Here is an 11,330-nt window from a genome sequence, read left to right as displayed (position 1 = left end):
TGAACCCAGGACTGTTTGACCACAATGACCAGATTTTTAACTACATCAAGACACTGACACTTCCAGTCGCCTAATCTGGCCAGGAAGTAGCCTATCTGCCCACGGTACACAGGGCATGTGGCCCCATCTCTTGATGCCTCATGCCTCCTGTGTGAGGAACTTGCAGGTAAAGCATTCTTCAAGTGCACCGAACAAGGAGCAAACTTCCAAGGAGGTCTCAGGCATTCAGAGGGGCCCAGCTCAGAAACCTTACCTCCGCCATTAGCTGTCACCTTCTGCAGCAGTTCCTGTGCATACCCTCTGAGGTCACCACTGGGTCAGAGCTGAGACCGTGGGGGAGCTGGAGGCTGATTGCGGTGGAGATGTGACAACTTCACACATCCAAAAGGTCTTTCTGCTGTCAAAGAAAACCAAGAGATGCTAGGCCTCTGAGCAGTTTATAGTCTTGTGTGAATCACGGAAATAAGAGAGGACTGGAAGAGCAGCAAGAATGAGGGCCAGGAGGAGAGGAAGGTGGAAGGTGGGAGCCTACCTAAGTCTAAGGTACTGCTAAACAAGCCCCTGTCATTCAATCACCCTTGATGGTCTTCTCTATCTTCTCCAGTGAGTAACTGGCCAGATTTAGCTTTCATCCACGAGCACATGTTCTTAATGACTGTGCTATTTTGCAACCAAATCCCTGTACTTTCATTGTGGAGCAAGCTTCTCAGGCTTTGGCATAAATCAGAATCCTCTAGAGGTTTTTTAAAGTGTATAGTTTGTTGGGCCCCACTCCCAGAGAATCTGACATAGTAGGTGAAACCTGAAAATACATATTTCGAACAAGTTCCAAGGTGTTGCTAACACTGCTGATCCATGGACCATACTTTGGGTAACACAGGTGGAGAGGACCACCAGGCAGGTATGTGACTTCAACTATCCCCTCTTCATAGCAAAATCTGGGCTTCCATTTAGATTCCTGAGGACCTCCTAGATTCAATCAACCCACCACATCACAGAATGAAGTAGGCACTTTAATAGAGCAGTTTGCCTCATACCCAAGGAATTAAAATAGATTCTGTTTAAATTATATTTCAGAAACTAAATCCTGGAGTAGGAACAGCAACAGTATTTAAAGCAGTGACCAGGAGGTGTTAAACCATGTTGAGTCAATCACCGTTAACCCTCTGCTTGCCCCTCCTCCAGATTCCTGGCTCACGTGAGCTCCTACACAGAGACCCCCGTGGTGGCCTGCATTGTTTCGGGGTTCCTGGCAGCTCTCCTCTCCCTATTAGTCAGCTTGAGAGACCTGATTGAGATGATGTCCATCGGCACCCTCCTCGCCTACACCTTGGTCTCCGTCTGTGTCTTGCTCCTTCGATACCAGCCCGAGAGTGACATTGACGGCTTTGTCAAATTCCTGTCTGAGGAGCACACGAAGAAGAAGGAGGGCATTCTGGCTGACTGCGAGAAGGAAGTCTGCTCTCCTGTGAGTGAAGGGGAAGAGTTCTCCGGCCCAGCCACCAACACATGTGGGGCCAAGAACCTGCCATCCTTGGGAGACAATGAGATGCTCATAGGGAAATCAGACAAGTCAACCTACAACATCAACCACCCAAACTATGGCACTGTGGACATGACCACAGGCATAGAAGCCGATGAATCTGAAAACATCTATCTCATCAAGTTGAAGAAGCTGATTGGGCCCCGTTACTACACCATGAGGATCCAGCTGGGCCTTCCGGGCAAAATGGACCGGCCCACAGCCGCTACAGGGCACACGGTGACCATCTGCGTGCTCCTGCTCTTCATTCTCATGTTCGTCTTCTGCTCCTTCATCATCTTTGGTTCTGACTACATCTCAGAGCAGAGCTGGTGGGCCATCCTTCTAGTCGTTCTGATGGTGCTGCTGATCAGCGCCCTGGTGTTTGTGATCCTGCAGCAACCAGAGAACCCCAAGAAGCTGCCCTACATGGCTCCCTGCCTCCCCTTTGTGCCTGCCTTTGCCATGCTGGTGAACATCTATCTCATGCTAAAGCTCTCCACCATCACGTGGATCCGGTTTGCAGTCTGGTGCTTTGTGGGTAAGCAACTGCCCCAGACAATCCTGTATCTTCCCCAAGATTTCTAATTTTCCTTTGGAATCAGTTTACCTGTTTAACATATTTGACCATTCCTGATGAAATGGCTTGGGATAGGTGCTCATGATAACTTAAGAGAGATGTTTAAGTGAACGCTTATTTTAAGGTTCCTTATTTATTATTTTTATATTTCCTATATAATTTGGTACCCCTGGGGTCTCTGGCAACAAATACTTAGCTAAGGAGGGTCCTTAGGTGCTTTGAGGAATAGGAAAGTAAAGAATAAGGGAGGCAAAATAAATACGTGTGAATCAATCAGCCTGGGCAAGGCAACAAAAAGACTCGTGGAGTTGTAGCCCAACCACTCCTTGAGATGAGGAATATGCATGTTCAACGTGGTGACCTCTGTTCCCAAACCATATTGTTGTTCATGCTTAATAAATACTTATCTGTGATTATAAAGCACTCTTCAAATAAGAAAAAGGAAACTTTCAGTCAGAATAGTTGGGAAGGACTTTAAGGAGGCAGAATTTGAACTGGACAACAAGATAGGTTTTAGAGAGAGGGAAGTTGGCAGGGGGGAACACAGTAATCAAAGGCAAGAGTATATATATTCCAGAAGATTCCTCACCTCTGAAGGTCATCCTGCACCTTCCTGTAAGGATTTCGTACCAATTTTCCACTACCTAAGCCTCATCCCTTGTTAGACTTTAAGGGATCTCTTGAAAGGACCCCACTGACTTGTCAAAGTTCTAAACACTCACATGATTTATTCACAATCTCTTGCTTCTGTTTAAACATTTTGCCACTGGAACAAGAAGCAAACCAATGGAAAGATGATACTATGGGTAGAAATGACTGAAGTGTGTAGAAATATTAGAATCTGTATTTGTCAAATTTATAAAGGCACAGACACAAATACCCAAGAATGTATTCATCTTTTCCTGGACTATCCAAGCTAGATATAGCCTTCAATATCTAGTGCAATGTTACCCACAGTGTGGTAACCATTCCACTATAGATATTTGGACTGATTTTAGAGAGTATATGAACTTTTCAAAATATCGTATGGTTGTTACTTTCACAAACACTACAAAAACAGACATATTCAAATCATTGCTTTTTAAATAATTTATTTATTTTAATTTTGACTGTACTGGGTCTTCATTGCTGCACTCAAGATTTCCCAGGCTTTCTCTAGTTGCTGCGAGCGGAAGCTACGCTCTCATTTCAGTGCTTGGGCTTCTCATTGCGGTGGTGTCTTTTGTTGCGGAGCACAGCCTCCAGGCGCACAGGCTTCAGCAGTTGTGGCACGAGGGTTCAATACTTGCAGCACGAGGACTCAGTAGATGTGGCACACAGGCCTGGTTGCTCCAAGGCATGTAGGATCTTCCCAGACCAGGGATCAAACCCGTGTCCCCTGCACTGGCAGGCAGATTCTCATCCATGGTACCACCAGGAAAGCCCAATTATTTTTAAATTTCAAAAGTGAGTTAAACAGAAGAAAAAACATTAGTACATGTGCCATATGATTCAAAGCGATAAATAACACTTATATGGCACTTACCACATATCAGCCATCATTCCAAAGGCTTCACTTCTATTAACTTATTTAATCCACACAACCAGATCCATTTTACAGATGAGGAAACTAAGGCACTTGACTGAGGTCACATAGAATATAAAGTGACAAAGTGAAGTTGCTCAGTCATGTCCGACTCTTTGCGACCCCGTGGACTGTAGCCCACCAGGCTCCTCCGTCCATGGGATTCTCCAGGCAAGAATACTGGAGTGGGTTGCCATTTCCTTCTCCAGGGGATCTTCCCCAGGTCTTCCAGGATCTTCCCTGGATCCCGACCCAGGGATCAAACCTAGGTCTCCCGCATTGCAGGCAGACGCTTTAACCTCTGAGCCACTAGGGATATACCAAAGCCAAATTAGAACTCAGGTGGTATAATTCCAGAGTCCACAATCATAGTCACTACATTAAAAATGTAGTATATAAATAAAATGTAAATAAATTTTGAGAAACATTGAAACACTCCCCATTTCTCCCTATCTCAACTATACAGTTAAGTAAACTGAACCTCCAAAAGGTTCAATAACATGCTCAAGGTCAGCAAAAATAACAGGAAATTATTCACAGAGCTATTACCACAATCCAGAATCTCCATGTTCAATGGGGGCCTCCTACCTCCCCACCACAGTGCTTCTGAGCAGACCTTCGTATCTGCCCAGAATGTTTGAGATGTAGTCTGTGCAGATTAACAGAGGGCTGGCTTCATGGGTGGATGATCTGTACAGTCACACAGGGCCTCGTGCTTGGCTTAATGCTCTGGTGCTGTCTTCTTGAATTCTTAACAATGTTTTAACAAGAGGCTCCATGGTTTCATTTTGCACTGGGACCTATAAATTATGTAGTCAGTCCTACCTAATATCTATGTTTCTGGAACACCAGAGGAATTTTGCAAAAATGATGCAATGGCCTATTGCCTTTGGAGTCAGACAGCCCCAAGTCCAAATCAAAACTCTGCCATTTCCTTGTGACCTCGGGAAATTCATTTAATTCCTTTGGGCCTCAGTTTACTCATCTGTAAAAATGCAGATGATTCTACTAGACTTGATCTAGTTGCAGTTTGGGGCTTAAACAAGAAAACAGCAGGGAAAGCAGTAAGAACTATTTCTTTCCTGCCTTTCTTGTAAAAAGCTGAAATGATTCATTGTCTCCCAGGCTAGCTGTCACATGCAAGAGTACAACGTGAACCTGTTCTGACTCAGGCTGCCTTCCCAATTATCAGGCAGAAGAAAGTTCCCAGAAAACGTTTTGTAATCTTGCTGATAACACAAACTTCAAGCTGGCTCCAGAAACTGATACTCCCTGGCATGGGAGGGTGCCACCCTGCAGCCTGAGTGGGCCAGACAGAGGGCACTGGAGGCTGTAGTTTAAGAAGCACCCAGCTGCTGGCTACTAACTGCTTTGGTATCATTATCTCTGAAGGCTCATAGATAAGTAAGTTTCGCCCAGAACAAAGATTCTCAACTCAGACTACACAACAGAATCATGTGAGTTGCTTCTGAAACACTCTACGCCCAGAATCCCCCCACAGAGATGTTCTGATTCAATTGATCTGGTACAACCAACCACGGTATTCTTAAAGCTTCCCTGGGTGATTCTGTTGTATAACCAGGTTTACAATGATCTAGAACAGTGGTTCTCAAAGTAAGATCCCAGCCCTGCCACATCAGTATTACGTGGAAACTAGTGAAAAATGCAATTTCACACCCCAGCCCAGACCTACAGATAGAATCAGAATCTCTGAGGGCAATATAGATTTTAACAAGTCCACCAGGTAATTCTGATGTGTGCTCAAATATGAGATCCACTGATCTAGAGAGAAGAATAAGACAATAATTAGCAGGTAGGCAGATAATTTAATTACAAAACTCCCTGTTTTTTGCTATATAAAATATATCCATCCCACAACCACAAATTGGCTTATAAAATCTTTAACGATCTTATAGAATAAATTTCCCATCTCTAAACATCTGAGTCTCCAAAATGTCAGATTTTTCTTCTTCATCTCTCTATTCATAATATAAGTTTCCCAAGGAGAACAGTAGAGAGATTTCTAAATGGAGCTTATTATGAAACATCCTCTACTCTTTAAAAAGATTTACATGGTTGGGCTGAGTCATAACTTGATAATCTTCTCAAACACATTTTTTACCCAAATTTCTCTAAATGAATCTTAATTACAGCATTTTTGTAACAATATTTAGCTAAGCTTTTGTCCTTCGGAAGAGCCCAACTCATAGCGAGAAACAAAGCAGTTCTTAATAGATACCCAGCACTTGTTTCTTTTCCTTCTGACAAGAGAAATAACACACATAGCAAAAGTTTCATAATTCCCAACAAAATGAACACAAAGCCAGCCTTCATTTACCCTTTCTCTTAAATGATGCAGTTTTGTAAAAGAATACCTCAAGGAGTTGGGCAGAGTCCCAGAAACCAGCAGAGACCAGTAAGAACACTGTATGATGGTATTCTCCAGGCATGTGTCAGTCAACTTGTCCCTGTGGGCCTTTATTGTAAATTAATCATCGTTAGACCAGCTCACGGGTACCCTTACCCTGCATGCCAAGTTGCTCCAGTCGTGTCTGACTCTTTGTGACCCCATGGACCATAAGCCTTACTCTAGGTGTTGTCAAGATTTCATTTGGAATTTTTTCAGTCCCTCTGAGGAAAACCAGGTGGCTCTAGTAGTAAAGAACCTGCTGGCCAATACAGGAGACTAAAGAAATGCAGGTTGCATCCCTGGGTTGGGAAGCTCCCCTGGAGGAGGGCCCAGCAACCCTCCAGTATTCTTGCCTAGAGAATCCCACAGAGGATCCTGGCAGGCTACAGTCCGTCAGGTTGCAGAGAGTTGGCCACAACTGAAGCAACTTAGCACACACACAGCTGTAGAGAACAAACAGGACGTGTGATTTGGGCAACGGACCTCATAAATCCTGGACTAAACCATCAACATCCCAAAGAGAAGACACACTTCACGGTTTTCACCTGAGCTCTCATCTGAAACCCTACTGGAAACTGACTCAAAGCAGCCACTGTGATGAAGGGAAGAGAAGGGAGAGAAGGGGGCCATGAATTCGACCTGAGAGGGCACCAAGATAAACAAATTCCTGATGATATGTCCCATCAATCAGTTCGAAATTCTCCTTGTAGGAAGTGAGAAAACAATTGGCAGCTTCAACATCAAAATTATGCTCAGAAGAGCAAGAAAAATCACAGAGGCCAGGATGAGGATGGCAACAAAGCCAAGCTGATTCCAAGAGGGAAGGAGGGGGCAGGTAAACCCTGAGGCTGCCTGCTGGTGGAGGCGCTGGGCTGGCCAGGGAGATGCCTCGGGAGGAGGGGGCAGCTGAGACTGAAGGGCCAGGAGACCACACAGTGGAAGGCCCTGGAACAGGCAGTGCTGTGAGTGATGGGCTCTTTCCCTCAGCAGTACAGGTGCGAGGTCATCCCAACCTTGTGCTTGCAGTTTTAGTTTGTTCATTCTCCTTGCTGTCTAGCATCCCACAGTGTTGATATACGACAATGTATTTATCCATTCTTGTATCCATGGGCATTCAGCATGGCAGCTGCTACGAACATTCTTATACATGATTTTGATGGATACACAGGGTTTGTGTTTTGGTTGGGTTTCTGCTGAGTTAGAGGTGGAACTGCTGGAGTTTTTCATGTTCTTTAAGAAGGCTGCCTTTGGTCTCATAGCCATTATATTCCTCGAATAAAATAAGGGCCCCCAGCTCCATTCTGCAGCTGGGAAACTGAAGCATAAAGAACCTGACATTATGTTAGATCAACTGCAGGCCCAGAAGAGAAGCTCCTCTGGTCCCCACTTCATCCTGAGCCTTGCTCTTCCTGGCCACACCATATTAAACAAACCTAACTGTTGTTACAATCAACAGGGCTTGTGGGTATTTAAAAAATAACCAGCAAAGTGGGAGCTGGTGGGGACTGTGCTGGATGGGAGGGCACCTTCTCATTACTATCTTCATTTCTGCACCAGCAAGTGTCTGTTTTGGAAAGTTGATCCCAGACTAGAAAAAATAAAAAAGACTCTGGGCATAACAAAGTGCCTCAGTTATCTGCAGCGGGCAGGGCTTCCTGCCTGAACGGGCGCCCCAGAAAGAGACAGCTCCACCCAGCCTGCGGTCAGGTGGCCCACCCCCCTGGCACTGAGTGTGGAGCCATGTGCAGGGCACAGGAAGCTCCTGGGGGCTCTAGAGAGCAGGAACCTGCTTCGTGACCTGAGCTAGAACCTGCGAGGCTGGGAATCTGTCTAGCTCCGGGTCACCTAGCCTCCTTTCAGAGCTGAGGGTTTTTTTTCTTTATTTATTTAAATATCACTTTTTATTTAAATTGCCAGTCTTCCTTCTTTTTTTTTTTATTTTATTTTTAAACTTTACAATAATGTATTAGTTTTGCCAAATACCGAACAGGTATACATGTGTTCCCCATCCTGAACTCTCCTCCCTCCTCCCTCCCCATACCATCCCTCTGGGTCGTCCCAGCGCACCAGCCCTAAGCATCCAGTATCGTGCATCGAACTTGGACTGGCGACTCATTTCATACATGATATTATACATGTTTCAATGCCATTCTCCCAAATCATCCCACCCTCTCCCTCTCCCACAGAGTCCATAAGACTGTTCTATACATCAGTGTCTCTTTTGCTGTCTCTCTTTCTAAATTCCATATATATGCGTTAGTATACTGTATTGGTGTTTTTCTTTCTGGCTTACTTCACTCTGTATAATAGGCTCCAGTTTCATCCACCTCATTAGAACTGATTCAAATGTATTCTTTTTAATGGCTGAGTAATACTCCATTGTGTATATGTACCACTGCTTTCTTATCCATTCATCTGCTGATGGACATCTAGGTTGCTTCCATGTCCTGGCTATTATAAACAGTGCTGCGATGAACATTGGGGTACATGTGTCTCTTTCCCTTCTGGTTTCCTCAGTGTGTGTGCCCAGCAGTGGGATTGCTGGATCATAAGGCAGTTCTATTTCCAGTTTTTTAAGGAATCTCCACACTGTTCACCATAGTGGCTGTACTAGTTTGCATTCCCACCAACAGTGTAAGAGGGTTCCCTTTTCTCCACACCCTCTCCAGCATTTATTGCTTGTAGACTTTTGGATCGCAGCCATTCTGACTGGCGTGAAATGGTACCTCATAGTGGTTTTGATTTGCATTTCTCTGATAATGAGTGATGTTGAGCATCTTTTCATGTGTTTGTTAGCCATCTGTATGTCTTCTTTGGAGAAATGTCTATTTAGTTCTTTGGCCCATTTTTTTGAGTTTTTGTCCTAGGATTTCTCCCACATGATCCAGAGGACCCCCTACCCTTCTCATTTGTACATTTGAGGTCATTTGTTTAGTTTGCACAGAATGACACAGGGCTTTGCACAGGGCCAAAACAAGTGGAATAAATAGGTGTTTTGCTAGCTGATACTGAGGTGCCCCAGGCTTGTAAAAGCAACGTGGCATCCCAAACCTCCCTGTAGGCCCCCAGTAGGCAGCCCTCCATGCAGAATCAAGAGATGTGAGTTCTGATGCCATTTCAATCCCTGCATGTTGCACAGGTCTTAACTCCTCTGGGGTGATGTGCGAGAAAGTAGATTTGTATAAAGGGCTTTCCAATCACAAGGTGTCCTGTTACATAAAGAAAGCCCATTCAATGGCTGAAGGCATGATCCTTCACCTTGTCCAGCCCAAACCTCTCACAGGCACAGAACTGTCTGGAAAAGAAGCCAGAGCCTCCATTTCAATACCTACCTTCCATATAAACAGCTTCCCAGGGGACTCACTGCCATTACTGGGTGCCCAGTACAGCCATGTTTGCTGTGAAAATATTGGAACACTTCTGTGCCTTCTGCTAACTAGTTGCTGCCTTGAATACCCCATCTACAATCCATCACATAAAAAAATAATTCCAGCCTACCAGGGAGGCCTCCAAGACCCTCTGCAGCACAAAAGCTGGCTGCCTTCTGATTTTTTACCTGCCTTTCATTTATTCAGATATCAGATAGGTAACTACAAAGCAGTGGATCTACGTTTTTATGGAACTGGAGAATTAAATCCACAAATAGAATAAATAATATTACTTATCAGTTAGCCACCTTATTTTTGAGACTTTATTCCAAATGACTTCTGGCTTATGCTAAAAGCTGATCCACTGTTAAAAGATAAAACTTGGCCATCTACAAGGATTTACAAAAGAATAAACCCAATCTCACTGACAACCTGAATAATAGGACCCAAAACCTATTTCAAGCAAAGACAGCATTATTGGAATAAGTGTATAGCTTTAAAAAGTGAAGAGTCTATCCAAACAAATAATTCAGGGAAATTTTTATGCTTCTGGATATTAGATGATTTAAGGAATTATTAGTTTTTAGACGTGATAATGGGACTAAGTTTTTTAGAGGAGTCTATTTTATAGATACCTACTAGAGCATGTACAGAGGAAACAGGATGAAAGGAATTTGTTTCAAAGTAATCTAAAGAGAAAGGGGTAGGTGAGTGGGTGTCAGGAGAGACAGAGCTAGTGATGACTATATGGGCCTTTTTATATTGTTCTCTCCACTTCTGTATGTTTCATATTCTTCAAAAGTAAAGTTCAGGGACTCCCCTCGCAGTCCAGTGGCTAAGACTCTGCATTCTCCATGCAAAGGGACCAGTTCAATCCCTGGTCAGGGAACTGGAGTGCACTTGCTGCATCTATAAGATCCTGCATGCCACAACTAAGAGCCGGCACAGCCAAATAAACAAATAATAAAATAATAAATGTTATAAAAAGTCAAGTTCAGCAAAATCATTTCCAATTTAGCGTATACCTCCCAACCACCCCCTGGTAGGTGGGAGAAATAACAATTGCAAGCAGCCAGGATCAGGACATGGAAGGACCTGGCAGGAACTGCCATCTGCACAGTCTAAACACTGACTGTGCAGCTGTAGAAAATCCTGTATTTGGTCTTGTGCCACAGTCTTCTGTGAAATGCCATAATCATAACCTACACACACACACACACACACACCATTCTCAGGAGGAATCTAAACAAGATAACACTTGTAGAGTATTTTTAGTTCCTTGGGAGAAAGGCCACATCACTGGAGGACCTCAGCACCCAGGGGCGCTGGGTGAAGTGTTGTTCAGATGGTTCAGGATTCCCAGAATCCCCACAGATTTTTCAGAAACTACCTCATGCTTCATTCTCAAAGCCAACTGAAAAAAGGAGCAGAAACAAAACACCCTGCTTCTACACAGGAGGCTTTTAGCAGCTCTGTTTACTCCTCCAACACAAAGCCCTTGTTTATGTGTGACAGATGGTAATACATGTTTCTCTCCTCCCGCCCTCTCTCTCTCTCTCTGCTCCCCTTTCATTTGCTCCCCTCTGTTTCTTTGTCCCTCTCCATTCTTCCTTTTCTCCAGTCCTTCTCTGCCTCACACCACTTTTCCTGAACTGACTCTAGGGCCAGCAAGTAAGATAAGGGCAGACAGAACACCAAGCCCTAGGAGAACACATTTGCCCAAACTGTCTATTCATGCTGTCAGGCCAATGCACCCAGTCGCTTCTGGGTTCACAGTCCTCATATTTGAAATGTGCTTTTCACATCACTGCAGACCTTAGTTACATCCTGGGAAAAAGACTATTTCCTAAACTAAAAAAAAAAAAAAAAAAATGTACTTTTCATCA

The 11,330-nt window shown here is 44.2% G+C and overlaps 1 protein-coding gene across 1 annotated transcript in view; it reads left to right on the top strand.

Annotated features, from left to right (window-relative positions):
- The window catches only part of SLC7A14 (solute carrier family 7, member 14), a 110,631-nt gene that overhangs the window by 94,673 nt on the left and 4,628 nt on the right, over positions 1-11,330 (top strand). The window contains exon 7 of the mRNA XM_010835237.1: positions 1,186-2,063. Coding sequence (XP_010833539.1) covers positions 1,186-2,063 — 878 coding nt within the window. The remainder of the gene's footprint in view (positions 1-1,185; positions 2,064-11,330) is intronic.

This window comes from Bison bison, unplaced genomic scaffold (assembly GCF_000754665.1).
Source record: "Bison bison bison isolate TAMUID 2011002044 unplaced genomic scaffold, Bison_UMD1.0 scf7180017864040, whole genome shotgun sequence".
Taxonomy (NCBI): Eukaryota; Metazoa; Chordata; class Mammalia; order Artiodactyla; family Bovidae; genus Bison; species Bison bison.
Note: the sequence above shows the minus strand (reverse complement) of the source record. Positions and strands in the feature narration are given on the sequence as shown.